Genomic DNA, 20,352 nt, shown 5'->3' with positions numbered 1-20,352 from the left:
AGGAAATAAGAATCTATCCCAGTAGGTAATTTATTACAATCCTTTAATTAATCCAGGTAGTTCTTAACCTTCAGCCAAGAGTTAGAGGGCCAGAGGTCCCTCAGGACAAACTTCATTCACAGAGTCTACTAAAAGAAATTTCTTAAGAGAAGTTCAGGAAGATTCAGTCAGTCTTTAAACTCACCACGTGGAATTCAAAGAAGATATTTAAAGCATTCTCACCAAGGTCTCAGCATTCCAACACTCCTCCATGAACCAGAAAAGGTCTTTCACCAGATGCTCTCTTCCACTGAAGACCTCTCATTCACTCAACTCCCTCTTTTTAAAGGGGTCACTTATGCATCACTTCCTGTGCCTCCCTCCTAATTTGCATGTCCAATCACAATAGACGATTCTCATAGTACTACTGCCTAAGGGGTGGTTAGTTGATTCTGATTTGTCACCCAATCTAGTACATGTGGTTTATGGACTTCCCAGAATTAGAAGTGTTCTCACCTTTGGTGATTAAATCTAAAGATGGGCAGTGTAGACTTAATCTAATTATCATAGTGGGATACATTACTCGTTCTACCTGTTTCCTCATCAATAATCCCTGTACTAGCTACTCATGTGCAAAATTTAGACTTGAGATTTCAGGTCAGATCTAGATCTTGCGATTCTTTACCCCAAATTGTTTTTTAATTCTCCAGATTAAAGATACTTTAAAAAAGTATCAATCTGACCATGCCATCAAAAGTCCTCACCCCAACTAAGCAAAATTTTTTTAAAAGAAAAATGAAATCCGTTAGTACATTTTTGCCTAGTGTGGCAAACAAATTCCCACGTTGGTCATATCCAAAAATGCACTTCTTGTCTTGTATATATTAGGCCATCAGTTCTACCATGAGGTGAGATGCATTCTTTCTCAGTTAACTGCAACCATGATTGGTAATTTATGTGATAAGCATTCTTAAGTCTTTGAAAATTGTTTGTTTTTGTACTTTTGATGTTATAGTATAATATCAAATTGTTCTTGTTCTACTCACTTCTGTATTACTTCACACAAATTTTTCCATGTCTTTTTGATACCATGTTTTTCCTAATTTTTTACAACACAGTAGTATTCCATTACCATCCTATATTACAATTTGTTCAACTGTTCCTTAATTGATGGGCACCTTATCAGTTTTGAATTTTTTACTACTACAAAAACAGCTGCTAAGAATATTTTTATACAATACAGCACTTTTTCTTCTTTGATTTCTTTAGGCTTAGTGTTAATATAGCCGAGTTAAAGGACATTCACTCTTTAGTCATTTTTGTACATGGTTCCAAATTGCTTTCCAAAACAGCTGAACTGATTTATAGTTCCACCAATTATGCATCAATATACCCATTTTCCTGTAGTCTCTCTGATCTTCATTATTTTCTTTTTTGTCAGTGCTAATCTAATGATTGTGATATAATGATTAGCACTGGCACATCGTAGGCACTTGACAAATGTTTATGGACTGACTGACTGAAGTGGAACTTAAATTGCTTTAATTCTCATTTCTCTATTTTTGATTTGGAGCATTTTTTCATATGGCTGTACATAACCTTACTTTCTTCCTTTTAGAATTGCCTCTTTATATCCTTAGACCATTTATCAATTGGGGAATGACTCTTATTCTTATTAAAATATATTTTATTTTTTTATTAAATATTTCTCAATTACATCTAAAATTTTTTTTAACATTTCATTTAAAAATTTTGAGTTCCAGAGTTTCTTCTTTTCTCTCACCCCTCAGTTCTTGAGAAGGCAAGCAATATGGTATCTATTATGAATGTAAAGTCATGCAAAACATGTGTCCCTTATTGGTCATGTTGCAAGAGAAAACATATGTACATCACACGAGAAAAATAAAGAAAGCTTTTTTAAAAGTATGCTTCAAGCAATTCTCAGAATTTATCAGTTCTCTCTCCAGAAGGTTAATAGCATTTTTCATCATTGGTCCTTTGGAATTGCCTTGGATCATTGTTGATCATCCTTACAGTATAACTGTTACTGTGTACAATGTTCTCCTTGTTCTGCTCAGTTCATATCTATCTTCACTCTTATTTCTTATAACACAATGGTATTCCATCACAATCATTTACCATAACTTGTTCCAATTAATGGGTATTCCCTCAATTTCCAGTTCTTTGAATAACTTTTATTCTTAAACATTTAATTCATTTCCTAATATATCCTGGAAATGAGACCCTTTTCAAAGAGATTTGCTTCAGGGTGGCACAGTGTATAGAGTACTAGGCCTACAGAGATTTTTCCCCAGTTAACTATTTCCTTTCCAATTTTAGCTCTATTGGATTTGTTCGCATTGTATAAATTATTCTAATTCTGTTCACTCTGAATCATTTGATAAAGATCTTCTCAGTTCCTTCTGAAATTGTTCATTTCTTGTGGTACAATAATAATCTATTACTTTCATGTACCAGAATTTATTTAGGAACAGGAGTAAAATACTCTACAAGTATAAAAAAGTATCTAAAACCAGGTAGTGGTATTGTTCAAATTACCTCTTCATATATAACAACTCATTCTTCCCAATAGGACAGTCCCTTAGTTTTTTTTCTTTGTTTTTTTTTAAACCCTTACCTTCTATCTTGGAGCCAATAGTGTGTACTGGCTCCAAGGCAGAAGAAGAGTAGTAAGGGTAGGCAATGGGGGTCAAGTGACTTGCCCAGGGTAACACAGCTGGAAAATGTCTGAGGTCAGATTTGAACCTAGGACCTCCTGTCTCTAGGCCTGGCTCTCAATCCACTGAGCTACCCAGCTGCCCCCTTAGTCCCTTAGTTTTGATGTTTTGGTTGACTACAAGAGCTATTGTAGATATTTTTATATATTTAGATCCTTTTCTTCTTTCCTTGGTTTCTTTGAGGGTATAGGCCTAATAGTGCTATAACTAGTTTAAAGAGTAGGTCAGTACATTATGGCAACTTTGTGGACATAGTTTAGAATTGCTTTCCAAAATGGCTGCACATTATATACCTGTGTTCTCACAAACCCTCCAACATTCTCTATTGTCCCTGGAAACCCAAAAGTTACTTAAATTTGTGTTTCTCTCATTTTTAGTGATTTAGATAATTTTTTCATATGATTATTGATTTCTTCCTTAGAAAACTGCTTATTTTCCTATTCATTGACCATTTTTCCTTTGGAGCATCATTCTTAATCTGATATATTTGAATTAGGGCCTTATATATCTTGGAAATGAAATATGATAAATATCAAAGAGATTTATTTATTTGTTTATTTAGATTTTATTTTATTCGTTTTAATTTAATTACAAGTTTCCACCTAACTTTTCTGAAGTTACATGATCCAAATTGTCTCTCTCTCTTCTTCCCTCCTACCTCCCAGAGTTGGCAAGCAATTTAATCTGGTTTATGCATGTATTATCACACAAAACATATTTCTGTAGTATTCATTTTTGAAAGTGAATAATCTTATAAAACCAAAACCCCCAAACATATATATATCCAAATAAATAAATGATCAATCAATCATATGCTTTGATCTGCATTCCTACTTCAGCAGTTCTTTCTCTGGAGGTGGATAGCATTTTTTTTTCCATACATCTCCCAGAATTGTTCTGGATCATTGTTTTGCTGATAGTAGTCAAATCTATCACATTTGAGCATTACACAATAATTACTGTTACTATGTACAATGTTTTCCTGGTTCTGCTTATTTCACTCTGTATTAGTTCACGTAGGTCTTTTCAGCTCTTTCTGAAATCATTCTGTTCATCATTCCTTAAAGCATAATAATATTCCATCACCATCATTTACCACAATTTGTCCAGCCATTCTCCAATTGAGGAACATCCCTTTAGTTTCCAATTCTTTGCCACCACAAAAAGAGCAACTATAAATATTTTTGTAGAAACAGGTTCTTCCCATTTTATTTTTTTATCTCTTTGGGATACAGACATAATAGTGGTATTACTGGATCAAAGGGTATGCATTGTTTATAGCCCTTTGGGCATAATTCCAGATTGCCCTCCAGAACGGTTGGGTCAGTACAAAACTCCACCAGCAGTGTGTTAGTGTCCCAGTTTTGCCACATTCCCCCCAATGTATATCATTTTCCTTTACTGTCATATTGGCCAATCTGATAGGTGTGTGGTAGTACCTTAGAATTATTTTAATTTGCATTTCTTTAATCAAGAGGGGTTTAGAATGTTTTTTCATATGATTATTGATAGCTTTGATTTCTTTATCTGAAAATTGTGTATTCATAGCCTTTGACCATTTATCAATTAGTAATGACTAGGATTTTTTTTTATAAATTTGACTTAATTCTTTATATGTTTGAGAAATGAGACTTTTATCAGAGAAATCTGTTATAGAAATTTTTTCCCAGTTTGTTTCTTCCCTTCTAATCTTGGCTATATTGGTTTTGTTTATATAAAACCTTTTTAATTTAATATAATCCAAATTATTCATTTTACATCTTGAAATGTTCTCTATCTCTTGTTTGGTCATAAATAAATAATTTTTTTTTTAAGGTTTTTCACAGTTACCTCTTTGCTTCTTGATTGTTACCACGAGAGATTTGTGTATATGCAAAAAATTAACAGTTTTATTTAATCAATATTTTTCATTTAACTTGTGTGATTTTCTCTATTTCTTGTTTAATCATTATCTTTTACCTTACCAATCATGCTTCTCTAAGTTATGATGTAACTTTGTATTTAAGTTAACTCTCCATTTGGAGCATTTCTTAGCTTTTGCCATACTGTCATCTAGTTTTTTTTTTCCGTTTTTTTTTTTTTTAAACTAAATTATGTCATTCAGTTGTTTTTTTAAACCTGTACTTTTTCTGTCTTATAATTGTTATAAGCATTGGTTCCAGGGCAGAAGTGTGGTGAGACAGTTGGGTTAAGTGACGTGCCAGGTGTTCACACAACTAGGAAGTGTCTGAGGTTAGATCTGAACCCAGGATTTCCCATCTTCGGGCTTGACTTTGTCCACAGAGCCACCTAACTGCCTCAGTGATCCAGTTTTAATAGCTGTTTTGATAAGATCTTTCCCCAATACCTTGGGTCTTGGGGTTATCTAACACTAAGCTACTGCTTTGGTAGCTTATCTACCACATAAATAAATAAAAATACTACTATTTTGGTTGGGTAGCTTATCTCTTCCACACATTAACTTTGCCTTTTTTTTTTTTTACTAAGAACCCAATTGTTTTAATGATTACTGCTTTGTAATTTGAGATCTGGTACTGATACCGCAAATTTTTTAAGATAAATTAATTCAAATATTATTACTTCTAATTGCCTATAAAGTAATGAGACCAATTGTGTCTTGTGTCTTTTTCATTCCTTTCTAATCTAATATACTTGGAAAACTCCTAGGAAATACATAGTTGTCAATTTGGTTTTAGGGGTGACTCCATGTGGGAAGTTAGGGCATTGCTACTTCGAAGAGCATTTTCCATCACTCACTCCCTTTTGTGCTCTTTTTCATGTAGGAAGGCTGAAGGTAAAGCCAGCTCTACAACAGAGCTGCCACCAGAGTACCTGACCAGCCCTCTGTCCCAGCAGTCTCAGGTACAGAGGTTCTCCATTAGCAGCCTCTCCCTGCCCTTGGCCTTGGGAAGCAGCAGAGTTCCCACCTCCTGCTCTCCTGTTCCTCCTTTCACTTTCCAAGGGGTCTTGTATGATTGATCTTCCCTGAATTAGCCTCTTACACATCTCTTTCTGTGCTTAGTTGCCTCCCAAGAGAGATGAGACAGCTCTGCAGGAGGAAGAAGAGCTGCAGCTGGCCATCGCCTTGTCACAGTCAGAGGCTGAGGAAAAGGAGAGGATGGTGAGTAAGTGAGCCCATGGGGGTAGGAGGGCCCCTAAATTACAAAGAAAGCATTGTTAATCCAGCCCCTGCCTGAACAAGGTCCTCAAGTTTTCACTTGGCTTTGTTGACATGGGTTCAAGGGGCCAAGGATTCACTTGTAGAGGTGTTAGGTGGAAAGAAGGAATTTTCCACTTGTCCCGCTTCATCACTCTTTTCTGAAAAACTTTACTTTCCATTCTTCTTTCAGAGGCAAAAGACAACGTATACCATGTATCCAAAGGCAGAGCCCACCCCTGTGACCTCATCTGCACCCCCTGCTAGCACCCTGTATTCTTCTCCTGTGGTAAGTTCCCTTTTGTATAATTCTAGCACAACCAGACCAACTTGAAGCTTTTTCTTCAGTCAGGAGGGCAGTGTATGTTTTTCTTTTTTTACATTTTCAAGATGAAGTTGCCTTCTTCCTTTAAAGAGCTATCTCCAAAAGGACATTTCATTTTATTACCTGACCAAAAGAGTATAATCATTTCAAAGTCACCAAGGATGCCCAGACTCTCATACTTACTGAACCTTATAGCTCTTTTTAAAGGAATCAGGATTTTAAATTTGAAAGGCACTACAATGAAGAATATTATGTCGAGTTTCATGGATAGATGCAGCAAGACTATGCCATGGTTCCTGCCCTTATTTTCCATAGTTTAGTGGAAGATGGGAAGAATACACATAAATAATACAAGTCAGATGAACACCATAAGATGAAATATGATTGAAAAGCAAGAAAATATCATTTCTAGCTATGGCAAGTAAAGGGAGTCTCGGAAAGTTTCATGAAAATGTTATTTTAGCTGGGTCTTGAAGGGGATATCACAGTATTCTAGCAAGCAGAGATGGTCAGGAGGGTATTCTAGGCAGAGGAATTCATAAACATGCAGAATGGTGGGAAAGTAGAAACGTGTTCAGAAGATGACAGATGTTTCCATTTGACTGTAATGTGGAGTGCTTAAAGGAATCTTGCTGGAGAAAAGACTGGGATGGAGCAAAGTTGTCCCATCGAATGCTGAATAATGAGAGTTGGGGCTTTATTCAGTGTCAGCCTGTGGGGGGGGGTTTAAGCAAAGGGGTTGAGATAAGAGCTGGGCATTTGCTAAATCATCTGTAATTTACTGTTTGAATCTGTGGCTTTTTATAAGGAATGCTCCCCAAGGGTCTGTGGGTGTGAATGAGGGAGCAGGAGGAGTAGCATATACTTAGTCCTGGGCTTGTCCTCTGTGCCTCCTATTGCATGGGCAATGTTCTCAACTGTCGTCCACTGTGGGTGTTTTAATTATGATGTAGTGACCGTTTTCTTTGTAGGGAGTGACTCTCAGAATATCCTCTTTTTATTTCACAGAACTCATCCGCCCCCTTGGCTGAGGATATTGATCCTGAGGTAGGGGCATGACTATTTGTTCTATACTGTCTTGCCTTCTTTTTCCTGGCTCAAGGATGTGACTTTTCCCCTCTGTTCCTTCTTGCAGCTTGCTCGGTACCTCAACCGGAACTATTGGGAGAAAAAACAAGAAGAAGTTCAAAAGAGCCCCACACCATCAGCCCCTGCTCCACTGGCAGATTCTGCTCCACAGCCTACAGAGGGACATACCACCCCAGTAAACATGCTAGAGGTAGCAGGGTAGCCCCCAGCTGCTCGTCCATGTGTCCCACCATTGCGGGGAGGATCTGGGGGAAAGATTTAAGATGACAGGCCCCCACTGAACCTCTGGTCTCTTCCAGACTCCCCTCCCGGAAACAGACTCTCAGCCCATAACTCCCTCCGGTGGCCCCTTTAGTGAGGTAAGCTGTTGCTTGGCCCAGCCCATAGGCTTAATAATGTTGTCCATCTCAGCAAGAAATCTACAAGGGATCAACCAGCCTGCTCCCTTCTGGGGTCAGGCACCCCAGAAAAAGGCCTTGAAGTAAACAAGCAGGAGACAAATGCCACTGTGAAAGGGATGTCCTGACTGATCCACCGTGACTTCCCTTTGCTCAGGATTGTGTTGATTCCAGCCCCAGGAATGGGATCTGGGTCATTTATTTATGGATCCTACATTTCTAACTTGATTGAAATCTTGACCCTAAGGACCTGAGGGGAAGTGGGTTTGTTATAGAAAGTGAACTAGTGGTTAGAATGGGTCTAGAATGCCAGTTGTGGCCTGGAGACCTAGAATTAGCTTGAGCCTGCCCTAGGATGAGCCCCAGGGTTCAGATCTTGCCTGGAGCCATCCCAAGGGAAGTAGAATGTTAGTTCCTCAGTGTTTGTCCCACAATAGTTATCCTCTGGCATTCTGGGTTTGTTAGACGAGAGTAAGAACTGGGGCCCTGTAGAGTTAAAAGAGGCTCTCTACCTCCCACCATAGAGAGAAGAAAGGATTTATCATAAAATGTTGAGTAATTAGCTGCCCTCTAATGTTTCAGTGCTCTGAAGGCCTATTAGATAGACTGGTTCCCTGCCCTAGAAAGTCTGGGGCTACTAAATCTTAGCTTATGAAGCTGTGAGTGGTGCTTGGCAATCTCCTACACTTTGTTTCCAGCAGCAGTACCAGAATGGGGAGTCTGAGGAGAACCATGAGCAATTCCTGAAGGCCCTACAGAATGCTGTCACCACCTTTGTTAACCGCATGAAGAGTAACCACATGAGGGGACGAAGCATTACCAATGACTCGGCTGTGCTCTCCCTCTTCCAGTCTATAAATAACATGCACCCTCAGCTGCTGGAGCTGCTCAACCAGCTGGATGAGCGAAGGTGTACGTGATTTCTGGGCCCTCTTGAGCTCCACTCCAACCTTACCCTACTACCCAGTATGACCCAAAGTGTCTGTCACATCCAACATTTGGAATTCTTTCTTGTTGGAAGTTAGAACCAACAGTCTTTTCCATTATACTTGTTCAGTCAAGAAATTTTGTTTCCTGATGCCATGTCACCTTTAACTAGTGCAGGTTGAATGGGGTTTTGCTTCCAGGATAGTAATAGAGAACAAGGGTAGTTCAGCCTTCACAACCCAAGGGTCATGTCTGAACTGCCTTTCCCTTCCCAGCCTCCCTGGAAGCAAGGATTGCATTGCCCCCTCTCCCAGGGAGACTAGATTACTGTTACCATGCCCTCTCTTCCCCCAAAACAACTAATTTTGGTTATGGTGAAAAAAATATCAAGTTATGCATCATGTGCGTGTTCAGAGACTAGTTATTTTTCAGACCCGGCACTCAATCAGCGAATATTTATTACATGCACACTCTAGGCATATAGCCATCTATTAGGCACTGTGATGCCTACCAAATGGCCCTACATACAGTACTTGGCCCCCTGAGCTTATTGCCTCCTATGAGTCCCCTCACATACCCTGAGGGTCATTAGAGCATATTAGAGGTAGCTCAGACTTTGGGGATCTCCTGCATTGGGTGCCCACACTTTAGCAGAGGCCTCACACAGGCTTGGCAGAATGTGTTGGCTGTGCTTCTCTTCACCTTGATCTTGGTGATGATATGGAGGGAGACAGTCCAGTCCTGTTCTTGTCCTGGGAGGGCTCTGCTCAAGTGTTGGCTGGGGCAGGAACTGTCCTAGTGTGTGCGGGATGGTGATGACCCAGCAGCACCATTGGTCGGGCCTCAGTTTCGTGTTTGGCATTCAAACTTGCTATTTTTGCCCCTCCCCCCACAGTGTATTATGAGGGACTCCAAGATAAACTGGCCCAGATCCGAGATGCTCGGGGAGCACTCAATGCTCTCCGAGAGGAGCACAGGGAGAAACTGCGCCAGGCAGCTGAAGAAGCAGAGCGTCAGCGCCAGATCCAGCTGGCCCAGAAGCTAGAAATCATGAGGCAGAAGAAGCAGGTGAGCAAGTCCTGAATGCTTCCCTAGGAGCAATGTTTAGGTGCAGAGGGCCAGTCCTTTTCAAAAACTGTATAGCTTAAAGAAAAGACAATTTACCATAAATGACTGAGCCTCTTGCAGGATTAGTCACCATGTGGAAGAAGTAGTAAACCTATTCTGCTTTGCCTTAAGAGCTCAAGCCTAGAAATAGTGAGGGCCAAGTGTGCAGAAGCAGGGTGGGATCCCTCCAGAGTGCAGCTCCCCCTGCCCTAGGGCAGGTATGTTGTATGACCTTAATGTTGTAGTGGTGCCTCTTCAGGTAGGCATCCAGGTATAGACAGGCTTGAAGTCAAAAGCCTTAGGTCCCTTTCAATTTCAGGATTCCATGATTCTAGCCCTCATGTGTTGCTAGGGAAGAGGATGCAGGTTTATGGTTTCTGAGTTCCAGTTTGCATTTGTATAGCCCCTCCAGGTTTACAAAATGATTTCCTCAAAAAGACTATAAAATGGAGTGGTATTTTCCTCATTTTAATCTATGAGGAAACTGAAGCTCAGAGACATTAATATGACTTGTCTAAGATTGCACAGTCTATGAATACTTGAGTCAGAATTTAAACCTGGATCTTTAATTCTAAATGTTCTTTCCGTTAGTAATTTCCAAGTCATCAGTGTTTATGCTATGACTCCCGATTTCCAGGGAAGGTACTGACAGGATGCCTTGTCAATCCTGCTTTCTCTCCAGGAATACCTGGAGATGCAAAGGCAGCTGGCCATTCAGCGCCTACAGGAGCAGGAAAAAGAGCGGCAGATGCGCCTGGAACAGCAGAAGCAAACAATTCAGATGCGAGCACAGATGCCAGCTTTCTCCTTGCCTTATGCCCAGGTATGCTACTCATTCTATCTTCAATCAGGCATTTTTTTCTAAACGTCCTATCTCTAATAACCTCTTATTTTTCCTTTTATTAGCTACAGGCCATGCCCCCAACAGGTGGAGTGATATACCAGCCTTCTGGCCCTACAAATTTCCCTGGTACCTTTAGCCCAGCAGGCTCAGTGGAGGGCTCCCCTATGCACACAGTATACATGAACCAGCCAGCACAGGCAGGCAGTGGACCCTATCCTAGCATGCCAGTGGCTGGAACAGGTAATGGGATATGGGTTTCACAGGGTCATCAGGCCACTGGTATATAGACAGGAAAGCATGTTAAATTTGGACATCCTCCTTTTTTTTTTTTCTGCTACAGATCCTAATATGGTGAGCGCCTATATGTACCAAACAGGGGCAGGTGGTGGGCAAGCAACTCAGCAGGGGCAGCCTGTGCCCACCACAAATCCAGCCTATTCTTCCTACCAGCCAACCCCCACACAAGGTTATCAGGTAAGCAGGTAGAATAACTACCTACTGAGCAAGCAGAAAGTTTAGCTCCTTTTTCTTGGGAGAAGAGTCAGGGTCCCTATCTTATTACAGAGGCACAGACACACAGGAACCTTACCTTATCCTACTTTACCTTCCCTTTGCAGAATGTCGCTTCCCAGGCCCCACAGAGCCTCCCACCCATTTCTCAGCCTCCACAGTCCAGTACAATGGGCTATATGGGGAACCAGTCCGTCTCCATGGGATATCAGCCATACAGCATGCAGGTGAGACCATGGTTTATAGTTTAGGAAGGGCTACCCCACAGGTAAGAGATGAAGACTTTGATAGGCAGAAAACATTTTGAGGGAGTAAGAAGGGGCAGTAACTGAGAGGAGTTTGTGCCTCTATGCTTCATGGGCCATTTCTTCCTATAGAAACAGGTGTTGGGGTGAGCTAAGCACAGGTGGAAGGTCTTTTTCCTTCTGATCCCTCTTTTCCTCCCATCTAACACTTTCCCCTTCCTACTTTTGAGTCTTCCTGATCATATATTTCAAACATCAGGCATTTTATTTCATTAATGTGGCCACCCTCCACTGAGATAGTTCAGAGAGCACCTTGTAGGCCATCTTGGAGAGGTGTGGTGGCCAAAACATTCCTCCTGAGGAGCTCAGGTGACAGGGTGATAGTCCATTTTCCTCATGTTCATCCTTGAAGTTCTTCCAATCCTCCAGGCCTTGAGGATGTATTGGGCTTTCAGCTTATTTCTTAAGGTTAGTATTTCCTTTGTTCATCCCTAGAATCTTATGACTACCCTCCCTGGCCAGGATCCAGCCATGCCACCCCAGCAACCCTACCTCTCGGGACAGCAGCCCATGTACCAACAGGTGAGTCTTTTCCATCACCCACCGTTGGTTGATTAACTGTATGACCTTGAAAAATACTGTTCTAAAAAAGCCTCAATACAATTTCGTTAGATTTGGGGGTCCAAACAAGAAGAGTGACAACAAAGCCAGTCTGCTCTGAAATCTTTATGAGCTATAGGGTTTGAGCAGCACACACATAAGCACTCAGTGGAGGTTCTTTATCAGATAAGTGAATGTCCCAGAACCTGAAGGTTTTAGAGCTGTGTCCTAGTGGGCAAAAGAAGACTGATCAAATAGTACTTTGTCATTAACTAATTAAGTACTCTTAACTAATGTCTGCTTTTCTTCCCTCTAGTTGGCACCTCCAGGAGGCCCGTTGCAGCAGCAGCCGCCTGTGCCTGCGCAGCTTCCATCCCAGGGCCAGCCAGCCCCAGGCAGTGGAGAGGCACAGCTCATCTCCTTTGACTGATCTTTGGGGAAGGGGCAGTAGGGTTGGGGGATCACCATACCAGTATGACACTATGATTCATCAGAAATTACTTCTGTACTTAACTAGCCATTATTCTGTCACCTCATTCTCTGCCTGTTGCTGTGTAGTCCTTTCTCTGTACAGGTTGAGAGAGGGGGAATCTTAAGAATGAAGATGGAATTGTCATGTTTGGTCATGGTTTCTGGACATCTCCCTTTCACCAAAGCCACCTCTCTGTCTTCCTGCAGTTTCTTCATTTCCCAGGTCCCCATCACCATCATTCATCTCATTGGTGCCATTTCTGGAAATTGACTCCTTTTCCCAGGCCTGGCCCATGTGAAAGAAGAAGGGTGGGGGTTAGGAGGTTAGAAGCACCTTCCAAGGGAATTCTGGCCCTGATAATCCCCCAGGAGAGATAAAAAGAGCTTCATTTGAGCTTTTCAGGGGACTGGGTTGGAAAGTAGTTTCTTCTCCACCTTCAGATGCAGCCTGAATTCTCTTTTACTTTGTGTTTGTTGAGTGGATCCCCAGCTGCTGTGGAGGCCATAAGGGAACATGTATAGAACGATATAGAATAGACCAAAGCTGGCTCCCTTCTCAGAGAGGCTAGCTAGCTCCAAGGAGTCATAGGACCTGGCCAAAGGTTGGGGTCTGTACACCTCTGCTTCTGAGCACTCATTTCTCATTTTTAGTGTCTTTAATAAACTGACTGGAAACAATAAAATGCATTTTAAAAGTGTGAATGAGTGGGACATTGTTCTGATAGCTGGAGGAGGGGCAGGTTTTTCCTAGTAGAATCTGGCTTTCTGATTGAACACTGGATGAATAGAAGCCTTCACCCTCTGGGCAGAAAGTAGTGTTGTGCCGAGAAATGGCGCCCAGACCCAATGCAGCTGGGGCCTCCCAACCCTGTTCCTTGCTGGCTGCTAAGCCCTGAGCCCTACTTGAGTTTTCCTAGGATTTCAAGGTTGGTTGGTCAATAAGCCTGTAAAGCTACTGCGCGCAAGTGACCCAAAACGCTGGGGACTCAAAAGAAAGCACTCCTCCCCCACCCCCAAAGAAGTATCCGGGACAAACTAGTGACCCTTCTGTACCCGCTTCGAGGGCCACTACCACTTGAGCCCCTTCCGCCCGTTCTCTTAATTGATGAAAGGTTTTCTTGGCGCTTGTTAGGTCCGACATTTATTAAACGCCTACTACGTGCGGAAGGTCCCTTCCGCCATCCTTCCTCCGTCTTGGGAAAAGCCTAACCCGCCCCAGGATGGGATTTGTCAACCTTGTGACTATGACACGCGACATCGCCACCCTACTCCGCCGGCCTTGGCCTGCGCGCCCCTCCACGCTCTCCGCCCGGGGGCACGTGTGGGGGCGGGGGCGCTCAGGGTCTGGGCCAGACGGTTGGTCCGCCCCTCCTACCTGGGGCGTTAGTGGCACGGCGCGAGCCCCGTAGGAGACGGAGCTGGGGGAGCCATACCCTAGGCGTCCTACCTAGTTAATTACTCGGATGCTTCACCTTCCTTTTCCATGTTTGTTTTCACTACAACTTGTCCCGGGCTTTAAAGGGAACCCCTCCGTTTTACAGGTGAGCACATCAAGGCGCCAGGAGTCTTTTCCCTTTCTGATTTTGGAGTAGTTTCTTATAAATGTCATGCTGCGAAGTGTACCAGGAAAATAATCATCAGGCCATTAATAAAGGATCCGCGGGGGCAGCTGGGTGGCTCAGTGGATTGAGAGCCAGGCCTAGAGACGGGAGATCCTAGATTCAAATATGACCTCAGACACTTCTAGCTGTGTGACCCTGGGCAAGTCACTTAACCCCCATTGCCCACCCTTACCACTCTAATGCCTTAGAACCAATACAGAATGCTGATTCTAAGACGGAAGGTAAAGGTCTTAGAAAAATAAATAATAAAAAAAATAAAGGATCCGCCCCAGCGTTATACCCTAGGGAGCCCCTGTAGCTGTCTGGAGGGGGGTCTGGGAGAAAGAAGGAGCCCCACTCCCAATCTATCACCTGCCACAAACTGCCCAGCCTCAACCAGCCCATACAGTAGCACCTCTTCACACACTACCTGGGAACTTGGGACTTAAGTTCACTTTTCTGGGCTGCCCTGTTTGTTTTTATTTCATTGAGCTAAAGATGGGGTAGGGAGAATGGTTAGAAGAGGGAAGCACCAGTTATGATTTACCCAAGGCCACCCATCATCGGAAGAACATTTCCCACTCCCCATCCCCTACTAATTGAGTTAAAAGACTTTTGGATTCCTTCAATGAGATAATCATAAGAGCTCCAGTTGGGCCTCTGATACTAACTGGGTGATCCTGAATAACTTAAACTTGTTTGAACCTTAGATTCCTCATTTGTAAAACACAGAGAATGTATCTTACTTACATGGTAGTTGTGAGATTCAAATGAAATGATGTATGTAACAGCTCTTGGTGGACTTTAAAATACTATGTATCAGATTTAAAAATTATAAATTGTTGTTTTCTATTAGCCATCTGTCAGCTGGCATTTATTAAGCTCCCACTGTATGCTAGGTGCTATGGGGATACAAAGAAACAAAAAAATAGTCCTTCCTCTCAAGGAGCTCACAGTCTAATGGGGAAAACAACATGTAAATAACCATGGCTAAAGAGATACTGAGATTAAGGAGGGCTGGAAAGGCTTTGTACAGAAGACAGGGCTTTCATGAATCTAGGAATCAACAGTGAAAGGGCCAGAGAATTTAATGCATGGGAAACAGTCAGTGAAAAAGTTTGGAGGCAGGTGATGGAATGCTAGCAAGGAGGCCAATGTCAAATTTCATCTGATGTAGAGTTTCTAATACAGTAGCTTCCTCTGTATTTTGGGCTTTACACAGCCTGACTTCTGTGGGTTGGGTAGCTGCTACCCAGATTTCTTTTTCTTTCTTTTTTTTAATTAAATTTTATTTTATTTCCCATTCCAAAGTCCCTCCCTTTTCCTTTCTTACCCTCCCCACACCCATTTGAGAAGGCATTACAAATATGGGTAAGCATGCAAAATGAATTTCTGGGAAGGAAGAAGGGAGGGAGAAAAGAAAGGAAGGAAAAGAAAGAGAAAGATGCTTTCATTTGACTTTGGATTTATCCTCTCTCTGGAGGGGGACAGCCTGTTTCATTATGAATCCTTTGGACTGTGGTTGGTCATTGTGTTGATCAGTTACTAAGTCTTTTAAAGTTGATTATTTTTATAATATTGCTTTTAACTGTATAAATTGTTCTCATTCTGTTTACTTCACTTTGCATCAGTTCCACCAAATTCTCCCCAAGTTTTTCCAAAACCATCCTTTTCGTTTCTTATGACACAATAGCATTCCATCACTGCCATATGCCATAACTTGTTCAGCCATTTCTCTCCCTTAGTTTTCAATTCTTTGCTACCACAAAAAGAGTTGCTTATACATATTTGCATATGCACCAGTCCTTTTCCTCTCTCTTTGATCTCTTTGGGTTACAGATTTAGTATGATATTGCTGGGCCAAAAGGTAGGTTCAGTAGGTTTTGCTTTCCAAAATGCTTTACTCGAGCATCTCTCGTTTTCCCTAGCTTTCTTTAGGATCATCCTCCAATTGCATCATTTCAAGTAAATTCTCAAATGCCACCTTTAGCAGCAAAATGTGACTTGATCTGCTCTGTGGTAAACAAGACTCTTTTCTGCCATCATCTCTTGTTTGGGGGCAGTTATATAAATTGAAACTCTAAGTTCCAAAATAAGATGTTGCTATCTCCATTCCAAATTATCACCCCCACTATTGTCTTCAGTCCATTGTTGGTAGAGAAGAAGGATTTGAGTACTCCTGATTCCAACTCAACTGTACCTCACAATTTCCACCTTCCCAATGAAGTCCTTACTTCCACACACAGAGCAACAACCTGGAGCAAATATTCCAGCCTAAATGTGAAAATTAAAGGCAAGTACTATGAGTCTGTATATTGCTAGAGGGGAATGCAAGTGCCATTCTTGGCTTTTGATGGGCTCAGAGAGTGAGAGAATGGAAGAATCTTAGGGTTGGAAATTCCAGCCTCCCACTTAGTATAGAAATCTCTCTTAAGGCACCCCTACCCACTGACCATCCATCTATCTAGTATTCTCCAACATCTCTAGTGACAGGAAGGGCAATGGATAGAATGCTGGTCCTGAGCTTCCTGAATTCATGTCCAGCCTCACACACCTAGATGGCCTGAGAAAGTCACTTCACCCTGTTTGCCTCAGTTTGCTCATCTGTTAAATGAGCTGGAAAAGGAAATAGCAAACCACTCCAGTATCTTTGCTAAGAAAACCCCACAGGGTCAGGAAAAGTTGATGATAACTGAACAACAAAATAAAGGACACTTAACACCACACATTCTGTTGTGAAACAGTTCCACCTGTTAATTCAGTTCAATTTGACAACATTTATTAGCACACACTATGCACAAGGAAAGCTACTATATTAGTATATGGAGATATGCAGATGACTTCTGAGGAACTTAGCATCTAATGATGGGAGTGAGGGGAAATATTTGTATGTGAGTAACCATGATTCATGGAAGAATATGTTAAGTGCCAGGCAAAGAACTTTGAGAAAGTTGAAGTGGAAGAAATCTCCTTTCTCTAGGGGAAGAAGGACTCAGGAGAAGAGGATGTCAAGGAAAGCTTTATAGAGGCTGTTACTGTATGTATTATATGATCCATTAAGGAACAAAGTATGAACCCTCACCAAAACCCAGCACAATATAGAGTCAAAGTCTGCCTTTGACGATAGTGCATATAATGTTGATTCAGACTAAATTAGCAACCTTTAGGGCAGAGATTCTCAACCTGGAGACCTGAATGAAAAAAAAAAATAACTATTTCAATATAATTAGTTTCCTTTGTAATACTATATATTTTATTTTATTCTTTGAGGAAGGTTCACAGGTGCCAGCAGACTGCTGGACACAACACAAAAAAAGTTAAAATTCAGGGTGGAACCAAGATGGTGGAAAAGGTACAGGGAGCTATCTGATTTCTACAAATTAGCCTTCAAGAAGCAATGATATAATGTCTCATAATGAATTCTGGAGCAGCATAACCCACAAAAAGACAAAGTGAAGTAATTTTTCAGCCCAAAACAACATAGAAGTTCTGTACAAGGGATCTAGTGCATCAGGATGGAGGTAGAACACAGCACACCAGGGCAACAGGCCTTGGGTATAACCTGTGGGGATTAAATTTTTGGTTGGACTAAATATAGGAGAATGTGGTCACCAATTTAAAAAATAATTAATACAGCTCAAGTCAAAATGACTCTTTAGCAACTTTATTTACAAAAAGAGAAGAAGATACCACACCAATGCAACTATCAACAATTTGGAAATAGGTCTTGATCAATGACACATGTTAAAACCAGTGGAAATGTGCATCGGCCATGGGTGGGGGGAGTGCGGGGGGTGAAGGGGAAAGTAGGAGCATGAATCATGTAATCATGTTAAAAATGAATATTAATAAATGTTTAAAAAATTTAAAAAAGAGAAGAAGAGTAAAAGTAGGGAAATGTGAAAGAGGGTAGAGTAAGATATCTAACCTAATACACTAAATATTTCTCCAGTGCCTGGCTCAACTCGGGCAAGGCTCGTTAACCCTCCACTGGAGGACCCTCAGCCAGAGGGCCATTTAGCCAGAGGACCCAGTGGTAAATAACCATTTGGCCTCCTCCAGAAACTAATCTCTCCAGAAGCCAGGAAAGGAGTCAGCTTTTCACTCACCCACGTTGTAGTCTAAGAGCAGTCTTACCAAATGCTAGAGCCCCAGGCACACTGAAGAAAATCTTCCACCAGCCTCCAAAGCCTCAAAAGAGCATGAAGACCTTGTAACAGGTAGTTTTGGCCACTTTTAAAGACCCTTCTTTACGTCACTTCCTGTTCCTTCCTCCACTTTAGGGGACCAATTGTAGTCTTTAAATTTGCTTAGGACTGCCCAAGGGGCAGTCAGTTGCTTCTGGAGTTACAAACCCCTTTAGTAAGTATAGAGGACCAGCTCTATATGGTAAGGGTTCTGAGTGGTGTTTTACGGCATCAGTTTGCTAAGACAGGAAAAAGAAACTGAGAACAGCCGAACTAGCAGTTAGCCCATGCTGATCCAACGCTATGGGATTTTGGACTTTATTTTATACTGATTTCAAACAAAGAACACAAAGAGTCACAGCTGTGAGGGGGTTACAAATCATACACAATCCATTAAAGTCTAAAGAATAGAGATATGGGTACAAGGACAAGGGCCAAATTCCAACCACCAATTAGTAGGGGATAATTCTGAAAGCAGTAATAAATTTCATGGAGATGTTTACTAATTGTGGTCTGCTTTGATTTACAGATCTGCACCTGGTCAGATAGTCTGGACTAAATTGTCTGGCTCCAGTCTTTATCTAAGTAATATATTTTTTAGGGTTCAGGCTTCTTAATTATCAAGGAGAGAAATTGTCAAGGAGAGGAATTGTTAACTCAGTAGCTGCTGGTCTGGTTAAGGACTCAAAGCTTTCCAATAAGAATATTGAGAAAATGTGGGGATCTAAAAATGAGTCAAAAGAGGAGCCTCAGATTTTTACCTTAGATGGCCCATTCTATCTGCATCTGACATGCAGTGCAGAAAAAATCATACACACAGTTTTACTTGCCGATGATTTTGTAATGGGATCCAGATAAAACATCTTTTACAGACTCTGTTTCTCTAAATGACTCATAGCCTCTTGGAGGGGTCAAGTTGTTTTTGGATTAACCTACCTGCTGGTACCAGAGCTTTTCAGGGCTCAGGTGACCAGGACCAAACACAAAGACTGCCTCAGCCTGGATTGGTGATGTAGGGAATCCGGATAACAGGCCCTAATTTTGACCCTGTTTCTCCAATGGCTCTCAACATCCTATGGCTCTCAACAAGTAAGGAGTTTGTGGACTTCCCCTACTTTAGCGTTAAGTAAGGGTATATTCCCTTTTGTTGATTAAATTTAAAAGTAGGAGGCAGCTGGGTAGCTCAGTGGATTGAGAGTCAGGCCTAGAGACAGGAGGTCCTAGGTTCAAATCTGGCCTCAGACACTTCTCAGCTGTGTGACCCTAGGCAAGTCACTTGACCCCCCCCATTGCCCACCCTTACCACTCTTCCACCTAGGAGCCAATATACAGAAGTTAAGTGTTAAAAAAATTTTTTTTTAAGTAGGCAAGAGGAGAGTTAATCCCATCTTCACAAACTAAAGGGGTACCCAAGGCTTCTGGAACTCTCAGCCACAGATGGTAGGTGTGTGTGTGTGGGGGAGGGGTGTCAGACAATTGTTCAGAAGGAGATTACAGAGGTCCCTTTGCTGGCTCTGGGTACAAGACTCATCAAATTGTCCATATGCAAAACCAGGTCATAGACCTGGGGCATAGACCTGGGCTTAGGAGGAGCACCAGCATCCACCAGCACTTGCAGCCACAGGGGAGTAGGAGACCCAAAGGTTTTTACCTTTGTAAAGTGCTTGGAGTTACAGACTACAGCACAGGCCCAGAGAGTATTAAGCATACCTCTCCTTACAATCATACCAGGTTGAAAGAACTGAAAGCAGATAGATCTCCAGTGCCAGCTCTGAAGGAAACTGCACAAAGATCTTGTAGCTTGGAACAGTGTTTCCTTCACCACAGTTATCAATCCCAAACTAAAAGAAAAGAAAAAAAGCAGTAAAATGAGCAAACAACAAAAAAGATACTCAACATAGAGAGGTATTTTGGTGACAGAGTAGAGGCAAATTCAGAAAAAGGCAACAAAATCAATTCTGCTCCAAGCCTCCAAGAAAAATATGAATTGCAATCAAGCCCAAAAAGAATTATGGGGAATCTCAAAAAGGATTTAAAAAACCAAATAAGGGAGGTAGAAGAAAAATTGGGAAAAGGAATGAGAGTGATATAGGAAAATCATGAAAAGAGTCAATAGCTTGGTAAAGGCAATACAAAAAATACTGAAGAAATGAATATCTTAAATAACAGATCAG

General features: G+C 41.6%; 1 protein-coding gene across 3 annotated transcripts in view; it reads left to right on the top strand.

The window, feature by feature from the left end:
- The window catches only part of HGS (hepatocyte growth factor-regulated tyrosine kinase substrate), a 29,210-nt gene extending 16,121 nt beyond the window's left edge, over positions 1 to 13,089 (top strand). Inside the window, exons 9-22 of one of the 3 annotated variants that reach the window (XM_044672881.1) lie at positions 5,501 to 5,579; positions 5,740 to 5,838; positions 6,068 to 6,163; positions 7,208 to 7,246; positions 7,335 to 7,478; positions 7,588 to 7,647; positions 8,388 to 8,598; positions 9,509 to 9,681; positions 10,403 to 10,543; positions 10,627 to 10,804; positions 10,905 to 11,038; positions 11,182 to 11,301; positions 11,815 to 11,901; positions 12,236 to 13,089. In XM_044672881.1, coding sequence (XP_044528816.1) covers positions 5,501 to 5,579; positions 5,740 to 5,838; positions 6,068 to 6,163; positions 7,208 to 7,246; positions 7,335 to 7,478; positions 7,588 to 7,647; positions 8,388 to 8,598; positions 9,509 to 9,681; positions 10,403 to 10,543; positions 10,627 to 10,804; positions 10,905 to 11,038; positions 11,182 to 11,301; positions 11,815 to 11,901; positions 12,236 to 12,349 — 1,675 coding nt within the window. In that variant the 3' untranslated portion in view covers positions 12,350 to 13,089. Of the gene's footprint in view, positions 1 to 5,500; positions 5,580 to 5,739; positions 5,839 to 6,067; positions 6,164 to 7,207; positions 7,247 to 7,334; positions 7,479 to 7,587; positions 7,648 to 8,384; positions 8,599 to 9,508; positions 9,682 to 10,402; positions 10,544 to 10,626; positions 10,805 to 10,904; positions 11,039 to 11,181; positions 11,302 to 11,814; positions 11,902 to 12,235 lie in introns of all 3 variants that reach the window. The other 2 variants (XM_044672879.1, XM_044672882.1) reach the window with 2 other exon arrangements.
- Positions 13,090 to 20,352: the final 7,263 nt, after the last annotated feature.

The sequence above is a fragment of the Gracilinanus agilis genome, chromosome 4, assembly GCF_016433145.1.
Source record: "Gracilinanus agilis isolate LMUSP501 chromosome 4, AgileGrace, whole genome shotgun sequence".
Taxonomy (NCBI): domain Eukaryota; kingdom Metazoa; phylum Chordata; class Mammalia; order Didelphimorphia; family Didelphidae; genus Gracilinanus; species Gracilinanus agilis.
The sequence above is the reverse complement of the archived record's forward strand: the minus strand, read 5'-3'. Positions and strand labels throughout refer to the sequence as shown.